General features: G+C 39.8%; 1 protein-coding gene across 27 annotated transcripts in view; it reads right to left on the bottom strand.

Moving 5' to 3' along the window:
• The window catches only part of FOXP2 (forkhead box P2), a 361,843-nt gene that overhangs the window by 35,232 nt on the left and 299,111 nt on the right, over positions 1-27,500 (bottom strand). For 15 of the 27 annotated variants that reach the window (XR_014516587.1, XR_014516590.1, XR_014516591.1 and 12 more), the window contains 4 exons: positions 22,765-22,978; positions 20,224-20,328; positions 3,705-3,792; positions 1,396-1,479 (listed from right to left, as the gene is read on the bottom strand). Coding sequence is in view for 21 of the 27 variants with exons in the window: in XM_083463464.1 (XP_083319590.1) it covers positions 1,396-1,479; positions 3,705-3,792; positions 20,224-20,328; positions 22,765-22,978 (491 nt within the window). In the remaining 6 variants the exon portion in view is untranslated. Of the gene's footprint in view, positions 1-1,395; positions 1,480-3,704; positions 3,793-12,789; positions 12,847-20,223; positions 20,329-22,764; positions 22,979-27,500 lie in introns of all 27 variants that reach the window. The other 12 variants (XR_014516588.1, XR_014516589.1, XM_083463471.1 and 9 more) reach the window with 1 other exon arrangement.

The following is a 27,500-nucleotide window of genomic DNA, read 5'->3' as shown; positions in this document are numbered from 1 at the left end:
CAAGCTGCAGATTCCTGATGGATTTATGAGACAATTATTCTGTCATGTGATTATCTACATTATACTATAGAAAGCAATGATAAAAATAATATTATTGGAATGAGGCAGTCACAACAGTAAAGAAAGGATATTCCCAAAATTTGGAGTGACTTCAGCTCATTTGGGGTTAAAATTATTAAATAATGCAAATAAATTCTGCAAAGCATCTTCTACATAGTTAACAACCATTTGGAACCCAAGTCAAGATGCTTAAGAATATGAGAATTAAGAATAGTAAAAAAGAAAAAAAAATATGGGGGAAAAGTGGAAATAGTTAAATAGTGTACATGTCAAATGCTAAACTCTAAACTTGCACAGAGGGCAATAAGCAATTTATAGAAGGAAACAAGGTGGTAAAAAAGCAGGAATCTTAGTCAAGGCTCCTATTTGCAAAAAAACAACAAAAAGGATGTACCCAGCCTGTGAAACCCTGAAGTGGAAGATTAACAAATGCCAACTCTTTTTCACTCATCAAGTTGCAAAGTAGACCCTCGTACAAAAATCTTTGAAGTTCACAGCTCTGGAAACACAAGAGACAGACTATTCTGTCCTTTAATGGAATCATTAACAGGGTGTGATATACAAATGTGTGTTTTTTTAATATCTTATTGCTTTCACCTACATTTTCTGAGTTTTTCAGACTTGGACCCTTCAAGCTCTCAAGTATCCTTATGAAAGAATGGCATAGCATGTATGTGCAATACTCAGATGTTTAAATTGGCTGTTTATAAAAAGTTACCATATAGCCTTCTGTTTCCAAGCATAGACAAGTAACACAGTGTCATAGCTCACGAGATTAAGTTAAAAGTGGAGGCCTTGCAAGTATCAGTGCCAGGTGAAGGCCTCACCTGCCTATATCAATGTTTTTACTGACACAAACAAAAACAGCAACGTTTGAGAATTTATATATTAAGTGGAAGAGTTAACTACAAAAAAATCATTTTTCATATCTGTAGCCTTGTGACTGATCTATACTGAGCTACCCCTCTAACTTTTCCCCTTTACTACTACTGAGTCAACTGAACTTCAAGTTTTTCAAAATAGCTTTCTTTTTAATATCTGTAAGACTATCTCAAAGAAGATATTCTTTCTAGCTTCGGCAGCAAGACAGTGATTTGTGCACTTATAGGTGTACTTTGTTTAGTGTCACCTATGGCGCAGATTGGATAGATTTTGTAAAAGATAGCATTACTTTTAAAGAAACATACAATTTGACAAGCTATTGCATTTTACCTTCATTTTATTGCCATATTTTTCATCACACTCATTGTTTTCCAACTGTCACTAAATTGTTCATTTTCTTAGTCTGTTACATTCACGGGCCTATTTACTGTTTATAAAGCAATATGCACTTACAGGTTTTGGAGATGGCTTGGGCTCCGAGGGTCGCATGTGCAAGTGGGTCATCATTGCCTGAAGACGTTCCCGTTCTTTAGAAAGCTGTTAAAGAAAGAGTGAGATCAGAAGCATTTTAGAAATGACTAATACAGCTATTTTATTTCGTCTGCTACATCTTATCATTGGAGGCTGTTGTAGGGTAATGGTTCCTGCATATCAAATCCTTATATGTGAGCAGCAACGTATGTACAAAGAAAGGCAACTTTGGCAATTCCGGGGGTTGGGTCGGGGGAGAAGCCCACCTATAGCTTTCCTCCTCGTGTTTAAAAGGTCAGGGAAAACAAATAATACTTCATCTTTTTGTCAATAAGAGAATTGAGGTCACCATTGCCTTGACAGTAACAAGTTACCAGGACCATAAATTAGGCGGCCCATAGTGCCTCTTTAAAAATCCTGTGGACACTGATAGCAATGGACTAGTGCCAACAACTGTGAAGGGGTGAAGGGGTCCTTGTAGCACAGTGCCTGCCAGGATTGTCTGCACACTTCATCCATTCCCACTGAGGTCCAGTTAGTGCCCCCTGCAATCTGCCATCATCAATCTAATTCAATAGAGTGACAGGGACCAGGCAGTGTGAAATGCTGAACTCTGCCACTAAGCCGACATCTACACTGCACTGGGTCTCATTACAACTGATGGACCTTACTTTTCTATCAGTCACACAAAAGAGGGGGGGGGGAGGAACTCATAATTGGTCACCCTGCAAGCAGAAACTCTGTTCGGCCTTTCGCATCACAGCGGAACCTTTTTATAAATGGTAAACAGCTGCTTAAGAAACCTTTCAACATGCTTCAGAAAACTTATCAGGATTATTTACACCCACCCACCCACCTTTTTTTGTTTTGTTATAATCAATTCTCAATTGATTTTTCACAGCACTCAACGGAAGAATCTTTATAGTTTCTGATTCCAAGAGCACCCAGTTATTTAAAACACAGAAATGAATAACCATGCAAGTTTTTAAAAACTTCCCAAAACTATCATTACCACCATCATCATCAATTTATTTTTTTAAATTCCTACCCTTTATCTGAAGATCACATGGCGGATTACAATATAAAAACACAAAAAATACATACCATAATAACAAACAAAGACAAAAAAGGTATCATGCACAAAGATAAAGACGTTAAGAGTAGTATTCTAGAAAGGTTAATTTGAATACACTAAAAACAATTAATATGCCTTTGAGAGTCAAATCTCAAAGCTTAATCTTTAAAACTTGTTTTTCAGCCAAATTCATAAAGATGAAGGGTTACATTTTCTGTTAGACCCAGAAAAAAGTATAAAAGAGAAACATATGCAGTAATTTCAAATGTTTCTGTGTGCATATGTATATGTATACAGAGAGAGAGAGAGAGAGAGAGCTCACCCTTTCCAAAGGTTTGGGATAGGTAACTAAAGCAAGCTCCCCACCAGTAAAATATTCAATTTCCCACTTGTCTGTGAACTTGAAGGCGAGTCCAAGTAGCCAGGCGTTATAATGATTCTGGCTTAGATTTCAGTGAGTCTCGTGTTAAGAGGAAGTCACTCACTGAGGGCAACCCTTGCCCTTGCTATCTGAATGTGCCATACAGATAGCCTCATTAAGAGGATATTTTTGGTGGACCTTAGAAGTTGTATTGGAAGAAATGGGAGGAGGTAAACTTACAAATAAAATTAGACGAATTACATTTAAATGTGCCACTATTTTGGGGCCTGTGCTACACAGATGAAATTGTTAAACCTAATTCTGCCAGACCACCTTAAGCATATATAACGCAGGAAATTGCAGACATCTGAAATTTGTCTGAAGTTTTGTCTGACATTCTTGAAATTTGAGCAATCTAACTTCCCCCCAAAGTCATCCAAATTCTTCCTAAGTTAAGGGTACTGACTGGTCTACTGTCCAGTCCACTCAGCTCTCACTTGCACCAAATCCTTCCTTGTTGCACTTAAAGTTAGCAACCTATACAGAATATATACTTTAGGTAACTTCTGAGAGGGTTTGTGCCATTTGTGCTGTGGATAGCTACTGCTCACAGTTGACCAAAAAAGCACCATCGGGAGAGCCACCATGTGACAAAAGTGATAATGTGAAAAGGCACATGCTCCCAAACACTAACAGTCTGTGTATGATTGTTATAATTCATAAAATAAATTTATAAAACAATAAGTCAGAATTTATAAGTAATAGTAAATTATGAATTCTAATTAATAATCATCAATTCAGAACAAATCACATTTCTTCAAGGAAGTCAAAGATTTCTAGAAGATTTTCCCAAACCTGTATTTCTAATTGCTGAACCACCTGCATTTGCACCCGACACTGAGCAGTGCTTCTGTCATCCAATGCATGTTCATTATTAAGGTGCCTAGTAAAAGAAGACAGAATAAAAACAACACAACATTAGGAGGCTGTTATAAATCCCCTGAACCTTACTTTTTGCCCCCAGCCCGGCCTAGTTATTAACAGAGAAAGGGAGTTTTCATTTATCAGAGAGGTAGTCATAGACTAATTCAAGCAACGCAACCTAAGAAGCAACAGACACAACAGGATTGCCCTCTCATCCAATGTTCCAAAACTGCAATGGTAACTGGGAATGACAGAAGCTGTTTCTTCTACCAAACAGCCACAGAACACCACTGGATGGACATTAATAGAGTTTTGAGTTGTGGAAGTGTCACTAACGGCTGTATACAAAGGCCCCTATTTTGAATTAGGCAAATGGACATTCTGAATTGTATCCAATGCTAGTTCGACACATTGGATTCCCATTGAAATTCATGGCCATGACTAATTTAAGCCCATTAATTTCAATGTGTCTACACTGAGTAGAACTTAGATACAAACCTCTGTATCATCACTGGGCTATGTGACACAGATAGGAGGTGTATGAAAATGTGCAAGTGTCAAGAAAGATCTCACATTTATTTTATATACCGTATCATTCCTCTCATGTCTCACCTGTGAGAACGGTAGCACTACAACATGCCTAAATAGGAGTTCTACATTATTTCAACATAATCCCTCATTGGCTTCTCACACCATTATCTTCAAGCAGGCCTAAAACCATGAGTTCAATTGCCGCTCTTTCCACCGCCACCATTACGGAGTAGAGTTGTGTCAACTGCTAAATGGTTAGGTAACTATGCCAGGAACTGTGCAGTGTCGCAAAGACATCTCTAAATGACAAAAATGATCATAATATCTACTTCATAGTGGGGATGGAAAACATGTGGCACTCTAGACGTTGGACTCCAATGTCTGTCATCACTGACTGCTGGCTATGCTGGCTAGGACTGATGGCAGTTGATGTCCAACAAAATCAGGAGGGCTACGGGTTCTCTACAACTGCCTTAATCCTCCTGAATTTGGCAAAAATGCCTATTTAAATGAGTGGTGCAAAGCAATGAAAACTGAACTGTATGATGAGGCTTATTTTCTTGGGTTGCTTTAGAGGAAAGGGATTAAAGGAAGAACAGAGACCAATGGAGTTTTTTTTTAAATATAGCAATGGAGATTGTTTTGATCTGAAATGATGGAAGAGGTCAGATATTATACAGCAGTATATTTAGTAATTTATATTTGGCTTTCTAGGGAGAAATCTTAAGCCAATAATAGTCTTGAGCACAGTGGCAACCGCTGCGGCATTACTTACCTAACTTCCCAATAGCAAGAATTGCAGCTGGCCACTGACAGGAAGAAAGGCAATATGGTAGGGAGCACACTGTAATGGTACTGGACTGGCTGCACCACTATGCCTGCATCACCCACCCTCAATCCCTCGCCCCTCCATCTCTCAGTAAACAGCAGTAACACTCAGTATTAGGAAGCCTGGTGAGCAATGCTGCCTCCCTGACTACTGGGGGAAGGGCCAAAGGTGGCACTGAAAGAAATTAGAGAGATAAACATTTAATATTTACTATTAATATTAACTAATAGACAATTTGGGAATAGAAAGGAAGGGGCTAAGAGAAGAGTGATGTTATAAGAAGATGTGCATGCAAAAGGACCAGAGAGGATGGATTAAAGAAATTTACAGCTGGGGGTAGGGCAGAGGTAAAGTACAAGTTGAGTATGAAAGGATAGTGTGAGAAGAAATAAACTGGGGTTGAGTAAAAAATACTTCCAGAGGCAGGGCTTTTTTTCAGCAGGAACTTGCTGGAACTCAGTTCCGGCACCTCTCAGGTGGGTGCCATTGCCATTCTAAGAGAACAAGGCAGGCGTTCAGGGTGAGTTACAGAACCTATTTTTCTAGAAAAATAGCACTGGGGGTAGGAAACTAAAACAATAAAAGAAGAAGCCTTTTCCACTTAGAGCCTCTGGATCACCAAATTCTGCCTAAAATGGGGAGGCCGAGTCACAATACTTAAACAAATATCTGCTTGAGGAAAGCTGAGCTGTGGAATTAGCAATTTCCAAAGCTAAATTAGATATCTGTAGAAAGTGTTGCAGTGATCGGCAGCAGATAATGTTAAACTCTGCTTCCCATTTCGTGACTGGTGGGTCTCGGTAATTTTCAGTCAACTCAGGTGGGCCCTGAAGGTAGAAAGTTTGAGAATCTCTGATGTGGACAATACTGAGCTAAATGGGCCATTGGTTTGGCTCAACTTCTTAAAGTAACAAAACAACTGTGCTATATTGTGTTCTTCTGAATGTGGAATCTCCCTGACTTCATAATCCATTCCTGGGACAGGCATGAGAGTCCAAAACTCTTACCATGTTGAGATTTCTCCCTGGAAAGTTGGTATTTAAAAAATCACAAGTGGCCTTGTCTACAAATGAAAACAGACAATTTCACTTACTTGCTTTCTCAAGCTTCTGAGTAAAATCATAATTTCCTTCTAGAAGCAGGTGTAATGCTTCAAGAACAACCAGCTGTGTAAAACAGTTTATTTTGTATTTTTTATGGTTAATCATGGTCTAATGACTGATCTCGAAATTACAGTAAACAGATAGAGAGTTAATTGATGTATTAATTTGCTGTGTGACACATCACAGAAGTCTGGTCTGCACATTACAGATATTTTTAAACTATGCCTATGATTTATTATTGTAATTAAGATCTTAGCAGTTGGAGGGTTAATGTGATACAAATCCAAATTATTCTCAGATTTCCAAATAAATATGGCAAGGTGATTTTGAATCTAATAAACATGGGCATCAGTTTTTAAGTAAAAATGACTAAAACATACAGACAAATGAAACGTAGGTATGGATGAGAAACTATTGCCCCCAGTATCCAATACTTTGTATACTCATGTATGTGTGATGCATGTTGGAGTCATAAATCTCTACTGACAAGAAATTTGACAGCTGCACTACATCCCTTAAATGACAATGTTAGCAAAGCAAGTGACAAAAGAGGTAAACACAGCCACAGAAGACTTACGGTATCAAAGCAAAACTTAATATATAACGTTGTATAATGCTGAAATGCAACGTAATGCAGAGAAGCTAAATGTGCCAGTACAATTATGCGCAAACAACAAACTTTTGTAGGTTCTCTCCAGCAAGCAAATGCCCAGAAGCCTCTTAACAGAACCATAGTAATCTACTTGTAGCTTAGCTTGCAGTGGTCTCCAGAGAAAGCTGACTTTAAGAAGCGTAATAGGCTAAAATGGCTTTTTTATGCTGTCATCTATTTAACAAGTTGATTGAGGGCCAACATAGTCCAGTGGCTTGTAGATACAGTGCTAAGCTTGGAAAGGGCAGACCTGGCTTCAAGTTCCCTCTCAAGCATGAAGCTCAGTGGGTGAATATGGACTTACACCTTGTCTCTCAACCTAAGCTACTGCGCTGGGTTTTTTTGGTGACGATAAGTGGAGTGGGTTGTATTCTGCCTTGAGTTCATCCTGAAAAGGGCACAACTAAAGTGTAATATTCCCAATATACCTAAATATATTTTGGCTTTATAATGAAACATAAATTTGGCTTCATATATCTAACAATCTCAACTCACCTCTGCAGTTTTCAATGTCACATAATATGTGGGATCGCTTTTTCAAAAGCCCCCACCCCTTAATTATTTGTGGGTGTCTGTGTGACAAGACCAGAAGTGATAAGACTGATAAGGCCGTCAAGTCCCGAAGGAAGACTGGCTCTTGAGAACATACCAATGGAATCTGAGAAGAATCTAGTGGGGGTCAAGAGAAAAACAGCAGCTTTATTGGAATAGCTCTAAAGCAGCCTTCACCACTGAATTCAATGGGACCTATTTCTGAGCAGACTTTCACCCAAGAAAAAGCACATTCCATTGCCTCCTCTTCCTTGCGCGCGCGCGTGTGTGTGTGTGTGTGTGTGTGTGTGTGTGTGTATATATATATATATATATATATGCCTGGATATACCTGATTTTCAGGGAAGAGGAAGAACCTCTGTACTGGTTGGTGCTATGAAGGAAAATGAGAAGAAGAAAGAACAGAAACAAAGTAGGGGCAGGGGTGAGAAGATGGAAGGAGACCCAACAAGAACAAGCAACAGGAAGAAAATACATAGGAAAATAGGTAGAAAGTAATGAAGAAAGACCCAGCAAAAAAAGGAAGGCACACTAAACAAAGCTTTTCTTGTCTATAGCCATACCACCCTGAACATGTCTGATCCCAGGAGCTAAGCAGGGTCAGGCCTGGTTAGTACTTGGATGGGAGTCCACCTGGGAATACCGGGTGCTGTAGGCTTGATTGTGGACTCTCCTTCCTTGGAGGTCTTTCAGGAGAGGTTGGATGGCCATCTATCATGGATGCTTTAGTTGAGATTCCTGCATTTCAGGTGGCTGGACGAGATGACCCTTGAGATCCCTCTCAACTCTACAGTTCTATGATTGATTCTATTGGATCAGCCTGCAGTATGTGTAGCAGCCAAAGGCTTTGAAATGGCACATGGTTTTTAAACACTCTCGTTGTTGTGTTTAGTATTTTGTGTTTTTATAGTGTAAAGTGCCCTGTGAAGGGCAGTATTTCAAACCAACCAACCAACAAAATCATAAACATTCTGTTTCATCTGAGTGGGGCTTAATTTCTTATGGGTGCTTTTGTAGGGAACTGGACTGGGGAAGAGAGGCTCTTGTACACACACAAAGACTGTTCCACATCTTTCTTTGTATGCAGATGTGTGCAGAAAGCAGCAACCACTCCTCCACCTCAGCAGATGGGTTACCTCTCCCATCTATTGTTTTTGCTGCTGTTGTTACTATTATTAGCTAGCGGAACAGAAACAGAAACATTTCTTTCCCATGATCATCTGGTTGCACTTCCCTTGCTCTTTGGCTCTGGAGGTAGATGCATTCAGAGGACACCCTCCACTTCAATAGTGCTGCCACTGCACTCAAGGTACAGCCCTGAGCCAGTAAGTGAATACAAGAACTGAGGCTCCACCCCAACAGGAAGTCCATGGGTGGGAATTATAAGCTCAAAGAAAGAGCCCCAGCAGGGCCTAGGTGAAGGCCAAGGACAGTGTCAGATGACAAAATAGGCAGAGCAGGCACCAATCTATGGGTCTTTTAGGGGCCCTGCAACAACGGTTCAAAACAATATTGATCTGATCTTGAAATAAAATTACAATCAAGTTTTCTTAGATCAATGTTATCCCAATAGAGCACACGCACAAGAAACCTCCAGATATGAAGCTTTCTGTAAGTTAGTGTGCTCAAAAACGTAATAGGCGATAATTTGCGATGCCCCCCCCCCTGAGATTTCAACTGCCTAGAGGCCTCCACAGGGTTTAATCTGGCACTGGCCCAAACACCTCTTTTGTAGCCTGGGTGAGATGGAGAGGATTAATTTGCAGCAACTCAGAAATAAACTTAGGACTCAGGCCCATGTGCTCATGCTTAGGGATATCCAGTCAATGTGCAGAATAGCTTACATGTGACCTGTGTTGGTTCTGAAGCTAGGGGATGTCAAGCCAGAGTCAGCAACATCCTGCTAAACTTTACTTGGGAGAGAACTGTAAAACATCAATGGTGATATCCAGTGTGAAATATCAATGGTGATATCCACAATCAATAACAGTAGTAATTTAAGTCCATTGATTTCAGTGGGTCAACTCTGAGTATAACTTAGTTGGATATCACCTCAAGTCTGCAGATACATTATTTTCTGGGAACAATTGGGAAATTGAGGATATTTTCTGAAGCTCATGTCTATGACAGGTTGATTCTTGTCATGAGATGTCATCCATACAGCTAGTTATAGTATAACTATCTACAACACACATTCCGGAATAGAGCTACAACTATAATGGGTCTATTCAGAAGTAAACATGCTGAGGATTCGAACCTTGTTCATTTAATATATTATTTTGCTAGATGTCAATGTTACTGAAAACCCAATGAGTCTTGCTAGATGTTTCCCCAACCGAGGGAGAACGTTGGCATGAGGTGGTCGAAGTGGAGCTATTTGCAAAAACAAGGTCATAAACTTGTAAAATGTTTCTATAAATAACATCTGATAAGCACATTGCCAGATTTGAGTCAACCTCCAGAATCTGGTATCACTGGAACCTCCAGAATCTGTTTGGGAATGTCAAAGGCAACCAAAGTCACCAATGAAAGAGTGCCTCTGAGAATGTGAAGCAAGAATAGCCAACTTGCTCATGTGTTGGAATTAGGAAAAAGGTGTTTTAGGTGTCTTCAGAACAGGCTAGTTCCTGCCGCCCTTTTTAAATAAACCAAGCGCTAGCTAAACAGATATCCACACACAGATCGAATTATATTTGCAGAAATATCAATTGCAAGAAGATCCACATTTGTAAGATATAGGTAACATTGTTAAGGCAAGGTAGAGAACACAGAAGATTAGTTGTGAGGATGTACTAGAGAGTAAGCAGGATGCTAGACTTTAGTAGAGAGAATCTATATTGGCTTGAAACAAAAGGAACTTGCATCAACGGAAGTTAGAGTGGATTTACTTTCAGTTAAGTTTCCAGTGGACACCTAGCCATTTCAATTAACCCCTGTGTAACTTGGTACTCTTGTCAGTCTCTCCTTAGAAGAATCCCAGGACTAAAATAGCAGAATGCCAAAGGTCAGGGCAGAGGTACCCTGGCAGTGGTCTGTGGGGGAATTGAAACAGAACCTGTCTGAACTAAGTTCAACTCCAGGCAGTACTATTCTGAGCCTCACTTTAATGAGCACTAAAAAAATAAAAAAATAACCTAAACATATTCTAACCAGAGAGGATCACAAACTATAGTTACTTCTCTTACAAGTAACCAAAGTTTGCTGGAAATCCTTTTATAGTGATTTTTCTAACAAATGTTTATAGCTTGAAACTAACTTTCCCCATGCTTAAAATAAGCATATATAAAATTTAAAAGACTTGACTCCTCACTTTTGAAGGAACAGTTAGAACTGTACAAAACATATTGAAATTAAAGATGGTACTTAACTGTATTCTATAATAATTATCATTTGTTTTTAACTAGGGATCGATCAACCTAATTCCAGTCAGTGTTAATTTTACATGTGTTCATCTCGAAGTCTTTTTTTGTTCTGTTTCTGCAATAAGCTCCATTTTTAACATCAGCATGAAAATCTCTATTTACCGGTAGATACATAATTAATATATCCAATAATATATATTTAAATATGCATTTGACCTCCATGTGTGCATTTCCAAATATGTTTCTACCCTAAGACACACATTTTAATGCATTTTGGTGCAGTATTTGGCTGAGAAGAATTCAAGGAAGTGCAAAATACAAAGGATTTTATGGGCCAAACCATACACTAGTCTGGGAGATGCAAACTGGGGCACTTCACACAGAAATTTACAAAAATTAAATTCCTCAAGCATCTCAGCTATGGGTAGTATTTGTTACTACAACAGACCTTTCTTTATTCATTCTTTTGAATTAAAAGTACCCTGCCTTGCATAGATAGTGCATGTAGCATGCAATACTCAGAAAACTCAAGCACATGAGTCCTGAATCCTTAAAACTGTTTGAAAAATATTTGTACACACAGAGGACAGAGAAGATTGGTTGAGAGGAGACACTGGAACCTGCAGGCTAGAGTTGTGTACTGACAATAGCTACATGGAGATTTGAGATACTGAGTAGTGTCTAACAAAGCAGTTCCATTAGTGTATAGACTTCTGACTGTGCAAGAGGGTTGCCCCTCCCTCTCCCCACATGCCCCCTAAATGTGTTCTGGGGGGTCCCTCAACACTCCAGAGCAGATCTGAAAAGTATTCATATGGGGTTTGAATTTTCAGGGAGGTGATGGCTGGGGCGGGGGTGAGACCTTTTGTCCTTGGCAAATATGGATTCAGGCTGTACGGTAACAGATCGAACAAACATATGTCACAATCATGCCCATTCCATTAAATTTAAGTTTCAATTGAAAGTGGCTATATTACATCCCTTGTCATCTTTCTTACAAGATGCACATTTCTGTTAATTAACTCCTCAGATGCAGCGTGTTAATTTTTCAGTTGCTTCTTGTGTGTCTGGTAGCTCTGATCCCTGTGTAAGCATACTTATTGGTTTATTCACATAAATAAGTAGAAGGTGAACCCCTTCAGAACATAACATTATATTCAGTAATGAGAAAGAACACCGAACTGCTGTTGTGTTTGGAAGTAGCCCGATATTAATTTCTATCTTGTTTATCACAGACAACACAGCATCTGGTCAGAATCAAAGTTTTCCATTCTAAAAATTGACAGTACCACATTTGACAGGCCCACTTTGGGGAATGGGAAAGTCCCAGGGGTCAGCAAACTTTTTCAGCAGGGGGCCGGTCCACTGTCCCTCAGACCTTGTGGGGGGCCAGGCTACAATTTTTTTTGGGGGGGGATGAACAGATTCCTATACCCCACAAATAACCCAGAGATGCATTTTAAATAAAAGCACACATTCTGTTCATGTAAAAACACCAGGCAGGCCCCACAAATAACTCAGAGATGCATTTTAAATAAACGGACACATTCTACTCATGTAAAAACACGCCGATTCCCGGACCGCCAGCAGGCCGGATTTAGAAGGCGATTGGGCCGGATCCGGCCCCTGGGCCTTAGTTTGCCTACCCATGGTTCAGAGTATTCTAAATTTGTTTACAACCCTGCTAATGGGGTGTTGGGTGGATATATTTTGCAAGTGGCATTGTACTTGCAGCATGTATGCTTTGGCTTTCCGTCTTGCAAGGTCCCTGGTCAAACTGATTCTTCAAGTTTCCGTAGCGCTTAAAGCAGCAATTTGGAAATACTGAAAGTAGTAGCCAGCAGATCAACAAGCTCCGCTACCGTCAATGTGAATAAGTGTTGGTGCACTTGTCATGGACTCCTGTTGGACAGTGCCCATTTTGAGGAATACTCTCTCCCCTCCCATTTCTGGAGCAGTTTTGTTTTAGAGAGGGTGGTTTTTTTACCTTGGATTTACGAACATGAAAGGATGGGTCTTTATCCACATATTCACACAGGTAGTCCTTTAAAAAGAAAAAAGAGCAGTATGCTACCTCTCCCTCTCAGAAATACCTCACCATTCAAGAACATTTCTCTTTCTCTTTCTCTTTCTTAGAACCCCTTAGGAGTGAATGTGAGTAGCCCAGAATATGCTTGCAATCATTTTCACTAGTCTGCTGCATTGCATGGAACATGGCGAAGAAGCTGAAATCAGGAATTAAGAAATAAACAAACATCTCCCCGTACCACCCAGGTGTGAGGCTCCCACATATCTAATATGACCACACTATTTCTGGGGGAAGAAGGCACTCCCACTGTTAATTGTGAAATGATTGTCCTGTACACAACCCAGGAGTGACAACTAGAAATAGCATAACAATACCTGATGAATGCATTTCTACTTCAGACACTACTGGAAAAGTGCCCTCTAAGACTCTAATCCAATGATGTGCGCACAGAACCCTATTAAAAAAGCTAAAACCACACTAAGTGGGTTTGCGGATATAAAAGGGGTAGTGAAACTGCCTTGGTTGGTGTAACACTGACTACACGGACAGGCAGCAGCTCTCTAGATTTTCGGACAGGGTGGGGCTTTCCCACCCCTACTTGGAGATTCCAAAGAATGAATTTGGGGCCTCCTGTATACAAAGCATATGAGAAGGGGGACTGAACACAGCACCACCACCTTCGCCTCTTTAATCCCAGGGATCTTGGCTTTTAAATAAGGGTTCCATATGCAGAGTACCAGCTTGTGGATTAGAGATGGAAAGTGCATGTGAGGCTTCCAATCCAGTGATGTGATTCACACATAAAGAAACCGACATCTGCATACATTGTGATCTAGCTGGATCGGGGCAAAAATGTGTTTAGATTTTTCGTTCCAATTCATCTCTGTATATTTAAAGAACTAAAAACCAGCAAAATGTTTGCATTTATGTGCTCAAGTCTCAGAGACCTATTCAATTTATCTGTGCTGCTTTTATTAGGCTAGCGACTGTAGACTACAATAATAGTCAATGAGGTTTCGTCTTGATTGAATTTTTCAGCGGAACACAAAAGAACCTTGCCATTAAAATAGTCCTTTATTCTCCTGTATGAAGGCGAAAGGTTTTTAAAGTGTTGTGATGTTCAGTAATGAGCTTCTATCTAAATTATCATTGGTGACAAACTCACAAAGCACTTTGAGGACACATAGTTATGAAATGCCAGAGCTGCCACTTTCTTTCCTGTAATTATAGGCTAGCTTGCAGCCCTTCAATGATCATTTATAGAACAGCCTCCAGTGGATTACTGAGAACTTGAAAAACACATACATACCTCTGCCACATCTCTCTTCTCCTTTCCTTGCTATTGTTTACCAGTGATATGTAAAATAATGGGGCCTATTCATTTCCCCGTCTTAATTATGCCAATCAAAGTACAGAAACAGTGCTGGATATAAACACAATGCAAGGGGACTAAATAAATAGGCTAGAAATTAACATTAAATTATGAATTCATGTATTTATTACTATTTTACACTCAAATTATTCTCTTTTATGCTTTTTACAACCATCTCAGGTACATATTGCTGTTCAAAAATTCTCTATGATTTATAAATCAAGAATGAGATAATACTGAAAAATGAGAGGATTGGTGGATTTTCTCAGTCAGTGCCTAATTGCTGTTTCAAAATGCATATGCAAAGGGACATTTCATTAATCATTTAATCATGTCCCTTGCAGGAAGTTGGAACTAATGTTGCAAATACCCTTTTCATATGAATGCTCCATAATACTATCTTATGCATTTGATATATTGCATATGTCATAAATTATAGCTGCTTCAAAAAGAACCAAGTGGGTTGTTATCCCTGAAGATGCTTGTTACAAAACCTTTATTAAGTTTTTTCCCCCCACTCTGACTTATTGCTGGTTCTTTTTCACAGCTTCATTCTAGCCCCCAATAATGCTCTTTCTGATGGCAAAGGTCTGTAAATTACCCATGCAATCACCAACACCATTTCACAGACCTGTTCTACTTCTACTGGTCTGCTAACAAGGCGATTACACACAAATTACTGAATGCCTATGAAATATTTAAATGCATTCTACTCTACTATGCATTAATAAGAGCAAAGCAAGCGCTGGAATTCTGGTGAGCCTCAGTCCCTAATGTCCCCTAATGAGCCTCTTACTGTGACTGCAGTTCAAACAGAGAGGTGAGGGGAAAATGCAAAGGGTGCCTTCAGAAAGGCAGCACTGAACAAACATTGTGTGAGCCAGTTCTAATTTATGGGTCACTTTATAGGTATATTGATTTTTGTTTTCAAAATGGAATAAATGATGTGGTCGACTGATGTTCTTTCAAAACTGCATGAATCTGTGTGCAGGCTTGCCAGACTTGCACATGGAAAAATATAAATATGCAGTCAAATTTCTAAGGAAACAATTAGGAAAAAATTTTTTTGATGGAGCCTGACCAAAAACAAAAAAAGTATAAAAATGACCTGCTTCCATTTGTCTACTGATCTCCCATAGGTTTTAGGGAATAACACAGTATGTGCCACCTTACCCTGAAATAGTACAAACTATTAAATGAATTTTGACATTAGAATCTCGATTTCATTGCAAATTATCTGATTTCTGAAGAGAAAAACTGGGGTCGACTTTAAATCCTGAAGCGTCAGAGACTGTTTTAGCAACGTGTTTCACTTGCCCATCAGTAGTGTATGATTTATTTTGCAGTGAGCTTTAATGTTTAAACACTGACAGGAGTTTAAATACAAAATGTATTTGTGTGTGTGCCACTATTCAATGCATGTCACTATTCATTTAGCAGATTGTGTCAGATGTCTTCGTTCTGAAGGATGATGGCACTGTCACCCCAAGAAACAACATCCTGACAAGTTCAAATAATGCCTTTTTGAGGTCATAATTTTGGAACCAGGCAGACTAGTCAAAGCCAAAGCTAATCGACACAAGATGTGAGTAAGGGTATAGCAACAATCTATTTCAAACTTTCTCTCTCTCTGGATTAAAAGAAAAGCACATATGAAGTTTGATACCTAATTAAATTATATTAGTCTTTCTGTTGCATTGAGCTGCCCCCTTTGAGGGTCTTGTTGGTAAACTGCCCTGTCTTCTTCTGTAGCATTCTTTCCACCCTTCCCTTTCCTCAAAACTAACAATTCTGTCTCTATAGAGGAAAACATTGCCTGTCTTTGTACGGTAGATCATGTTTTGTTTCGCTGGCGTCTGCTGCATGCAGGTTAAAGTACGCTTGTCTGCTGGCTGGAATGCTATAGTGTAAACCTTTTGATTTAAAGCTCTAAAAGTCAAATCCATCTACACTCAAACTGACTTAGGACCAATGGAATGATAATTAGTTTTGCAGACAAAATACACCAAAGTTTTGTCATATGTTATTACGCTCTGACATTTATAAGACAGTAATGAAGAACTACTATTAAATGCTTTTAGTGATCTTTGGGGCTCCTTGCCTGGCAACCAGCAAAATGGTTAGCTTCTGTCAACACCTGTTTTATAGTAAAATTCCAAACAAATTCTTAAACATTTTTGGCAGTCTTTTAATCACTTTTCTTCATTGCTCAGTATTCTGCTCAATAATTGTTCTCTCTGCAGTTGGGCAATAATATTTTCTGACCTGACTTTAAAATTTGATGCTTTTCTCTGCCAGAAAGAATTAATTTTACAGAATTGCTTTTGTTCAGTGGATCAGATGCACATGAGTAACTGTAATTTTACACGACTTCATCAAGGCTGAAAATCACCCCAAAACTTCTCAAGGCTGGGAATATCCATCCAAGCTTCATGATATCAAAAGTATGGAACTGCATGGCAGTGTGTCTGTCTGATATGACATTATGTGGAAAGACAGCTATGCTTGTTTGAAAATAACAGGCAAGTAATATTAATCTCATTAATCTTTTCGATTGTATGCAAGGTGGAATTTTCAAAATTCTAAACACCTCAGCGCAGAGAAGTATAATTTATATTTATCATCAACATACTGACTTCTGAAGAGACAAAAACGAAGATATATAAAAAACCTTTCATGGCTATAAGTCATATTCTGTAAATTATTCTTCACTTCACTCCAAATCCTTTCTATTATTAAAAAAATGAAGCAAAGCCACTGTGTTTTCTGTCTTAATCCTCCTCCTCAAATGCCTCAGCACAGCTTATTATTATTATTATTGTAAAAGAAAGGAAAAAAAGATGAAGCACGAAGGCATCAACTTAAACTGGTTTCTGAACACAAGTTAGAGTTCACCTTATATATCAGAGACCACTTCAAATTTGTCACAAGAATACTGCAGAAATAGACACACAACTAGATTTGGGTAGCATTCCTTATGAATATTTTATTTCAGTACAGTATACTTGCATTAGCTCTATTAACAAGTACCACACTGTTCCAAGTCAGAACGTACAGCATTCTTACACAGATTAGACTAAGAGCAAGGTCTCGAAAACTACTGCCATTAGTTCTGTCATCCCCTATAAAGTTAATGGATTGGAAAAAAAATACTCATTCTTTGGGTCTAAAAGTTGAAGTTGAATTGAAATAAAAGGTTTTTAATTGAAATGGGGCTTTGCAGTGTGAGCACAGAAGAATACTAAGGGGGCTAAAGGCAAGGGGATTCAGACTTTAAGACTACCGCAACACAGTATTTCAAATGAAAGAAGCTGAAGTTTACATCTCTGTGACTTTGTATTTCTGTCTAAAAGACGTGTACAACAATGGTCTCAAGTGGCATTTCTGTTGGGTGTAGAGCAAATGTCATGGCTTCTGGGTGGTATATAGTGCATGAAGTGTGGGTAACTGCCCCCTGGCTTTGCAGCCCAAAGCAGCTCCCAGTAGGGCTGGGTGATATATCAATGTATCATCCAAAACCAGTTTTAAGTCCATCTCGTGATATCGGTTTCATAATTTTTGACCTGGCAATATATCACGAATCATGATGTGTGTTAGGGCTGGGCAATATACTGTCCAAAACCAGTTTGAAGTCCATAATTTTTAACCTGGCAATATGACACAAATCATGGTGTGTGTTTGTGTGCATTATGCAAAAATCACAATGTGGAAAAACCCGTGAAGCCAGTCAGTGCCTCTACAACGTTCCATCCTTATTTCAGACATTGTGATATATAGTGATGTTTAGCTGGTGATCTATTGCAATGCTGAAAACCAGGTATTGCCCTAGCTCCCAGTTACAGGGACATTATCAAACAGGTGGTATGGAAGAGCGCATATGGGAAAGGGAAGCACATTTGATAGGCTTAGGCTACAGGACAGAATCTGGAGCCTCTTGGCCCGACCCAAGAATATTCAGGATGTTTCCTTGAATGGGTCACACAGTTTAGAAAAATTGGGAACGGTGATATATATAGAAGAACTACATTACTGTTAATCAAAGTGTTTCCAGGGACTGTGCATTATAAAACCAGGGACCTACAAAACAACTGTGAAAGCAGTGAGAGAAACATTAACATCACTAGACTCTGGAAAGATGGAAGTATTTATAAAAATTAGTTTTGCTTGGAGAGCTAAAGGCTGCAGCTAAGTTGGCTAGAACTCTTGGTATCAATTATGCCTAGAACAATATATGCAGTATGTAGGTTATTTTCGCATGGAATAATTTCTAGCAGCTTATATAAATCCCACACGCAAACAGTAACCTCTTTAATCTACAAACAGAAATAGTACAGATCAAGTGTATTCTTCTAAAATTGGGCAAAAATCTGTAAAAGTACTCTTTAAAGTACACCTAAAACCTATTCTCCACAAAAAAAGAAAAATGAAGTAGGAAAGCAAACATAATCTACTCTGAAATAGATGAGTATATATATTCAATGTAAGCATTCAGATACAAAAAAAAATTATAGTTTTCTTATAAAGACATGTGGTGCGTCTTTGTCTTGTTGTGAAGCTGCTGTTTCTACATAGTCTGATTCTATACCATTTGTAAACAGGCCTTTCTGATGTTTCTACCAACATCCTGGCAACAAAGCAGCACAATTTCAAATGAGCTAATTAACTTAATTGTTGATGAAGCATGAAGCAGTTCATTCACCCTGTTAGCTGCACCATGACAACATAAGAGCCTCAGCTTGTGAAGTTACTCATCTATATAAACCTATCTATAACGTTCCATTAGGACTCTTTGTACACTATAGCCCTGTGCACCTCTCCTACGAGAGATCATGCCGTTTGGGCTCAGCCCCTCTCAAGTCCTCGCAGAATGAAAATGCTACAAAATTGCCACAAACTTGGTTTATGATACTCACTGTAATAACTGGATACTTTTTAATTTTAAGGTGCCACGCCCCACTTTTTCACAGTTTATTTTGCAAGTGTCGCACAGTTATTGGCTGCATTCTGAATTAAACATGCCAGAAGATGGAGAGGATTTTTCACCTTTCTAAGTAGCGGCAAGCCTTCACACTTTGCCACATGGTAAGGTGCTCGTTTAGACTTAGGGGATATGTAAAAACAGACTTCAGTGTGGCATGGGGAAGCTGTGTAATGTGGACTTTTTAAACAAACAAGAAACAACCTCTCTCACACATGTTATGTGTGGGGAGGGTGGCTGCAGTGAAGGTCACAGGCTCTTGGTCTGCTTATACAGTTCTATGCCTGATCCAGGGACCCTTCTTGCTGTGACTCTTTTGTAAGCCAGACTGAAATTGATAAGCTTGATCATCTGCTGTTTTTACTGCTGGGTTGTTTTGTGTACTGAAATCCACCTTGAGTGTAATTTCCTTGTGGAAAAGCAGCATATAAATTGAAATCTAACTTTATCCAGTCTCCTCACTCCCACTCCTGTGTAAGTGGAGGTTTTCCCATGGGCTTAGCGTTTGGAAAGATTTGCACGTGAACCTTCGCGGGAAGCCTGCTCCTTCTGGAGCTCCATGAGTGCTATGGAACCTCCAAAGAACTTTGGCTTGGAGCCCATGAATCGGTACTTGAGATGTGACCCTTTTGTAAGCTATACTGAAATCACCGGGTTCACTCAGGAATAAGTGCTCTCATGACTGCGAATTATTGCTACAAAAGGACAGCCTAAAGAGGCACATTTCTTTCTACAGATTACATGCCAATACACACAGTTGCATGTATTTTTCCCTGTTCATTATTTTATCAAAAGGCACTTTACAGATGCTCTGAGGTTACATTTTGGCAAAGGGGTCAGGTAAGCACCATGCCACTAAAAAGCCCGAAGAAATGATTTAACATGAAAGGAAAGCTAATGATTCTATCCTCTCCAGTTGGCTTGATCTGGTGTTTTGGCACATAAGCCATAAACATCCGATAACTTTACGGCTGAGTTTTACTGGATTATCTGTATACCTACTCAACTCTGTTTACTGCATAATAAAAAAGCCCCAACTTACTTTAAAAATTGTCCAAAATCTTCACAAATACTTTCACATCCAGGCCACTTGCAAACTCCATGGCCATAGAGAGTATGAGAGGCTCCAGTCTCCTCGTGTGATGAGCTGTGGCAAAAGAACACGGCATCAAATTCATCTCAAAAGCCATAATAGTAGGAGGCTTCTAGTGCCTGTCAGGTTATGATCAGTGACAAACAGGTCAAAACAGGTCAATTCAGCTCAGAGCAGTCAGAAAAATCTAATCGTTCTGCTGAATAGTTCAACTGCCAAGGATAGATGATGTTCTAATTAGAGAAGGAATAGAGCCAAAGATGACGGTTAATAAAGGATGAAAAAAATGACTGTATGTTACAGTATGCTAATTTTGCCATATGACCTCAACTTAGCATTCCTCCCCCCTCTAAACACATACATAAATAAATAAATAATCCAGAATGGATCAGTTCTTCCTGAGAAGTATGTAAGATGGCCAGCAGAGACTTACAAATGTTTCTGCATGTTTTTTCTTTACTTTTTACTCATAAAATCAATATACTGGGGTCTGAAGTCTTAACTAATGTTTTTTATCCCAGGGCAGTGTTCTCACAAGTTGCTTGATGTTGTTTATCCAAACAACTATATGCTGGATTCAGTTTTTTTGGAGGGAGAAAGTCAGTTGCTTGGGTAATTGTCAGTGAAAATTTCTTTTTTTCCCTCCACAATGCTGCAGTTTGGCTCTCTGTTCCAGAAAAATCAACCACTGCCTTTGACGTATCATCAACTAGCAACCTTAATTGAAATGCCAAAATGAAAATTACCTCTGGATGTTATCATTTTAAAATAATGAAAGGTAATATTATGGAAGCTTAAAGAAAATGATAGAGGCAACCCACAAATTCTAATTACACCCTCTGCAAAATAGTGTATGGGGGAAGCTATAGCTCAGTGTAGAACATCTGCTTTGCATGTAGAAGGTCCCAGTTTCAATCCCTAGCATCCCCTGGGAGGGCAGGCAATGTCTTTTGTCTGGCATGTCACTGCACTCAGTTTAGACCAGTGTTTCCCAAACTTGGGTCTCCAGCTGGTTTTTTTACTACAATTCTCATCATCCATGACCACTGGTCCTGCTAACTAGGAGTGATGGGAGTTGTAGCCCAAAAACAGCTGGAGACCCACAGCTGGAGCTATAGACAATACTGAACTACTTGGGCCAATGGTCTATGCAAGGCAGCTACCTTAGTTCCTAAAACATCTTAAAAAATGCTCCTTTGATTGCATATGGAATACAGTGGTACCTCTGGTTACAAACTTAATTCATTCCAGAGGTCTGTTCTTAAGCTGAAACCATTCTTATCCTGAGGCGCGCTTTCGCTAATAGCGCCTCCGGTGCCCGACTTCCGCTCGCATCCTGGGGCAAAGTTCGCAACCAGGAGCAATTACTTCCGGGTTAGCGGAGCTTGTAAACTGAAGCATGCGTAACCAGAGGTACCACTGTAGTTCTTATCTTCAACAATCTCTCAGTGTAACCACCTTTGCTCTGATGGGTTGGCTCACAAGTAAGATGGCCTCCAATTTCTGATAAACTTCTTTACGACTGACAGGGCAATCCTCAGCGAGGTTAATCAGAAGAAAGTCCCACCAAGTTCAGTGGGACTCCCTAGCAAGTGTGCTTAAGATTGTAACTTAAATTCCACAGAAATGAATGAGACGTTTTGGTTAATTAAATTCAATGGATTGGAGAAATGGATTGGATTCAGAGGAGCATCCCCCATCAGAAGATGCTTCCTCAGGCAGAGTAGGTGCCTCTAAATATAACTCAATGTCCACAAACTATTTATAGTCCGGAAATGAACAATGGCTGGCCATTTACCACCAACAGCACACCATTCTGTATTGGCAGCAATCCACCAAATGCTAGGATTTCCACTGCTTTTAGCATGGCTTGTACATACCTCTTAGACAAGCCTTGCCTACATGAAAAAAGAGCCAGTGTAGTATAGCAATTGGAGGGTTCAGGGAGACCAAGTTTCAATTCCATGTGCCATGAAGCTCATTGGGTGAGCTTGGTCCACACACTCAGCCGAAGCTATCCCACAGAGTTGCTGTCAGGATAAAATTGGGTATATGTGTGCTGGAAACCAGGGATGCAGCCCTGAACTCCAGGGAGGAAAGGAGAGACAGAAATGTTGTAATAAAATAAATAAGACTGCTGTATTCTAATTGGTGAAATCTACCTTCCATGTTCGCCACTTAATATCTGCAATCCTATATGCACTTACCTCAGAGTAAGCTCCACTTAACTCAGTGGGACTTACTTCAGAGTAGAAATGTATGGGATTGCATAAGACAGTGTGCTACCCGGAAAATATTGTAGTCAATGTTCAGTAACAAATCTCCTAACTCTGGGACTGGGAAGTTTATGTTTATTCTCTTTGTGGTTAATCAACAATTTTCCTGAATCATATTCAAAGCAACTCATCATGCTCAATACTGAAATTATTGTGTGAAGCATAGCTATGAAGAAAGCACTTTCATGACAGAGGAAAAAGCAAATCTCATTACCTGTCTCGTCTTGCATTTAGAACTGATGACTGTCCATTCACTATGGAATGATGAGTTATTGGTGGCGATGCTTTGGAAGTGGTAGAGGAGGTAGTAGAAGAGGAATTGTTAGTAGTGAGGTCTAGCCCTCCATGCTTAATGCCATTGTCTTCCATACTGTGAACTCCAGTAACTTCTTTCCATAACTGCTGAATCTCAGCAGGACTTAAGCCAGCTATAAAATGAAAGAGAGCTCCAATAATATAGCAAAGCAAGAGGTTCATATAATGAGCTCAGTGTTATTAATGGATTAATGCCAACAATGAAGGTGATGCAGTTTTTCCAGCACAATCAACATATAGTAAAACACAATTTAATTTTACCTCTTATTGGCACACAGTAAATTTGGCTGCTTTTCCTTTTGGGGTTACCAACAGTCAATTAAGGGTCACCAGCTTACGTAATATGCCTTCTCTCAAAACATTTGTTCAAGGATCAAAGGGAACAAGGTACAACCAACAACTGGTAACTACTGTTTGAAAAAAACAGGTATTAGGGTGGATGAGATGTTCATTGTCTGCAGAATCAATTCCTTGATTCCAAAACATGGCTAAATACACCCAAAGTTCACAAAGTTATTTAAAAGCACTGCTTTATCAAAAACATAAGGGGAAGCAGAAAAAAATATATCGGGTTACAACAAAGATGTAAGTATTAATCAGCTCTTTACAGAAAAAAATGTAACTCAGGGGAATAAACTCAAGCCATGTTAGATATGCATGGGATCCCAAACCAGGAGGGAATCTCAACTAACATCCTGCAAATAGCTCATGCAAATACATAGTCATATATTAGCTGCCCCTACTTAATATCCGAATTGCAATAAGCAAATAATTTATGGAAGATAAACATTTGGAAAAGGACAACAGTTCAAGAGCCCCAGCTCCAAATGCTCCATACCAATTCTTTTCAGACACTTGCATTGGAACAATTTAAAAGCACTTTGCCACATTCCTCTATAAACCTTACAAGGAGGTGGGAGGTATGGAGTTAACAGAAGCTCACAGGAACAGGATCTTAAGTTGGTATAGCAGAATACGCATCACCCCTTTGATCAAAGTAGATGCCATTATGAATGAAAGAGATCTGATCAACTTTTTTAAAAATAAAAAAAATCTGGCCATCTCCAAAAAAAGGCTTGATGAAAAATTAAAATGCTGTGTGGTTCCTTGCAGCTTGGGCTAGATTACCAAGGGCAAAATATTTCATATCCATTATTAAGGTAGAAATTATTATTTTAATTGCTTTGGGAGGAAGAATTTTTTACTTATAGTTAATTTCATGTCAATAGTGCTAAGTAAGGTCAAAGAATGTAAAAGTGATTTCTTTTAATCATTTCAGTAGATGTCATTAATCATGACTTTCCAACCAAAAACTATTGTCGAATTTTATTACTGTTCCCTCATAGCTTGGCAGGATTAGTTGCATCAGAAAGACACAAACTTTTTTTTTTTTTGCACACCATTGTAAACTAATTGCTAAATTTTTTTCCACAGGAATCTTAGGCTGAGTACAGAACATAAATTTAAAGCACACATCCCCCAAATAATTCTGGGAACTGTCCTTTAATCCCCACAGAGCCACATTTCCCAGAACCCTTAATAAATGATAGTTCCCAAGATTATATGGGGGAAGTCATGTGTTTTAAATTTATGGTGTGTATGCAGCCTACATACTAAGATGCAGATATATATGAAAAAATCTATAAATATGTTGAGTGGCGTTATTACGTTAACATTAATTCTATAAACACAAAATCTCTATGAACCATGGAATGGGTTTCATCCCCCAAAACAGATATACCTGCTGTCTCATTTACACATTTGTCATGGCTCCTATATTCACTAGGGCTTGGCTATATAGTCATCTATTGTAGACCTTGCTTATCCCTCTTCCATCCATCCTGGAAGAACTACTTATCTAAGAACTGATGCCTGAGTTTACTTTATTCTTCTTCCCTCCTTGTTCCTTTTCTTTGTGTGATATATATATAGCCTGAGGGCAGGGATTGTCTTGTCTGGTTCAGGTGCAAGGCACCAACACTCTAAATAAATAAATAATTACACATGTGAGTTTGGTGCTCCAGTGCCCAATTGTGCAGAAGTATACTTAATGGTGTGTTGAAGCATGGTTCATGTCACTGAAGGTGCTTGAGGATTGAAGGGTCAAGATGCTTCCTTGGAAAGCATAAACAGATATACTGGTCATGGTGGCTTGTTCTCTCTCTCTCTCTCTCTCTCTCTCTCTCTCTCTCTCTCCCCCCAGCAATCAAACTGCCAATGGGTTTAAGAAGCATGTGAGCCATGCCAGAAGAGGATTTTTTTCCTCCTCTTTCTTTGCTGCACTTGGAAAAGCTCAAATAATTTTTCTTTACTTGGGAGGATCACTTCGAGAAGCCGGGAATTTAATGCAGAACAGGGTGCTCAACTTATAATGATGGTAGGTTAAATTGTTCAATACCTGTGGAAGCTGTTCGTTTAAAACATCAGAATCACACTAAACTCCAATTATAAAACACTGTATGATAAAATAATATTTAAGTAAGGATCTTCATGTGGAATTTAAACATCTGAACTATAAGGGGGGAAATTAACACTGAAAATATAGTGTTCCTTCCCACTGGATTCTTGTTTGCGGGAAGTTTCAGACTATGGTGTGCTCATTTAATCCTTCATCCTGGAACTGCTGAGGTCAGAGGAATACTCAGAAAAATAATACTAGAATAAAATGATTGAATTTGCACATAAAGCTAAAACATGGTTTAGTGCTATGTGGACACACCTCCACCGGTCTGAGCGAAGTGTTGGGATTGCACCCTCACCAGGAGGAAGACCTCTGTGAAATTTAATTTTGCTTTCAAATAATCTTGGCTTAGCATTATGCACAAACAAGGGAACAAAGAATGGCTAGTTGCTGAACAAACCAATTTCAGGCCATGGGTTATGAAGCTGACTTGCTCAACTAGATTTGACTCTGCTGCTGCGCCTCCACTGCACACAGCTCCTGCTGCCTTGACACTCTCCCTTTAGGTAAGTGATGCACAGCACCGGGAAGGCAGGAGATCTGTGTGTGAGTGTGTGCACGTGCGCTTGCACACCACCTCCACCTGAGAAATGCACTCCTGAAGGAGAGACACCACATTAGCTAGGTCTTTTTTATTGCAGGCTGAGTTAAATGGGCACATGTTACTACAAACAGATGTGGTACTTTCCCGTTACAGTGTGCTCACCTCATAACAGAACATGATCAAAGAAGAGTAAGCACAAACTAAAAATCAATGGCATCCTAATAGGGTTGCCAGCTGTCCTCTTTTTCCAGGACATGTCCTCTTTTTCAGGGGTACAATTTGAGAAAGACTGCCCTGATCTGCTTTGAATGGCCATCATAGTGTCCTCTTTTTTGCTCTTCAAAATATGGCAACCCTAAATCATCATGTTAATATTTTTGCGTAAAGCTGTCTTGGCAGTGTAACCTCCATTTTGAAGCTTGCCCACTTTCCTTGATTAAATTGTGTAGGGCAGGGGTTGCCAATGTGGTGCCCTCCAGATGTTGGTGAACACTAGCTGGGGTAAAGGAGAATTGTAGTCCAACATCTGGAGGATACCACTTGGGCTTCCCCTTCCTACAGGGGCTATGAGAAGTTTCAGAGTTAGATATGGAGAGCCTGCTGGATCAGACCAAAGGCCCATCTAGTCCAGCACTCTGGTCTCACAGTGGTCAATCAAATGCCCATGGGGAAGCCCATAAGCAGAACCTGGGTGCAACAGCACTCTCTCCACCTGTGATTCTCAGCAAGCAATCTACTTCCAATAGTGGAGGAAGAACACAGACAATGTACCCAGTAGCCACTGGTCACTGTATCCTCCATGAATTTGTCTAATCCTTTTTCAAAGCCACTCCAAGTTGGCGACCACCACTTGTCATCTTGTGGAAGCAAACTGGACAGTTTAACTTTGCAATGTGTTAGGAAGTAATTTCTTCCTGAAACATTCAGCTTCACTGGATGTACACAAGTTGTAGCATTTTGAAAGGAAGAAAAACTTTTCTGTATCCACTTTCTCCACAGATGCATAATTCATACACCTTTATCATGTTCCCCTCTTACTTATCTTTTCCCTAGCCTAAAACACCCAAAATCTTTCCTCATAAAGAAGTTGTTCCAATCCCTTGATCATTATCTGAACTTATTTCACCTGCACACTAACCTTTTTGAGGTAATGAGATCAGAACTGTACACAATATTCCAAGTGTGGTTATATACCGTATTTTTCGCCCCATAGGACGCACTTTTTCCCCTCCAAAAATGAAGCTCCAGCTTCCTCTGCCCGCAGCCTCGCAAGCTCCGAGAGCGATGGCGAAGGTGCGCGCACTTTCGCCATCGCTCTCCAACCTGCTCTGGGGGCTGGGGGCGGAGGAAGCTCGGGCTTCCACCGCCCCCAGCCCCTGCAAGCTCCGGGAGCAATGGCAAAGGTGCCCTCACCTTCGCCATTGCTCTTGGACCCTTTCTGGGGGCTGGGGGTAGGGGAAGCTCGGGCTTCCCCCACCCCCAGCCCCGCAAGCTCTGGGAGTGATGGCGAAGGTGCGCTCACCTTCGCCAGCGCTCTCCGACCTGCTCTGGGGGCTGGGGAAGTTCGGGCTTCCACCACCCCCAGCCCCTGCAAGCTTCACGAGCAATGGCAAAGGTGCGCTCACCTTCG

Source organism: Podarcis liolepis, assembly GCF_965112155.1.
Source record: "Podarcis liolepis genome assembly, chromosome: 10".
Taxonomy (NCBI): Eukaryota; Metazoa; Chordata; class Lepidosauria; order Squamata; family Lacertidae; genus Podarcis; species Podarcis liolepis.
Note: the sequence above shows the minus strand (reverse complement) of the source record. Positions and strands in the feature narration are given on the sequence as shown.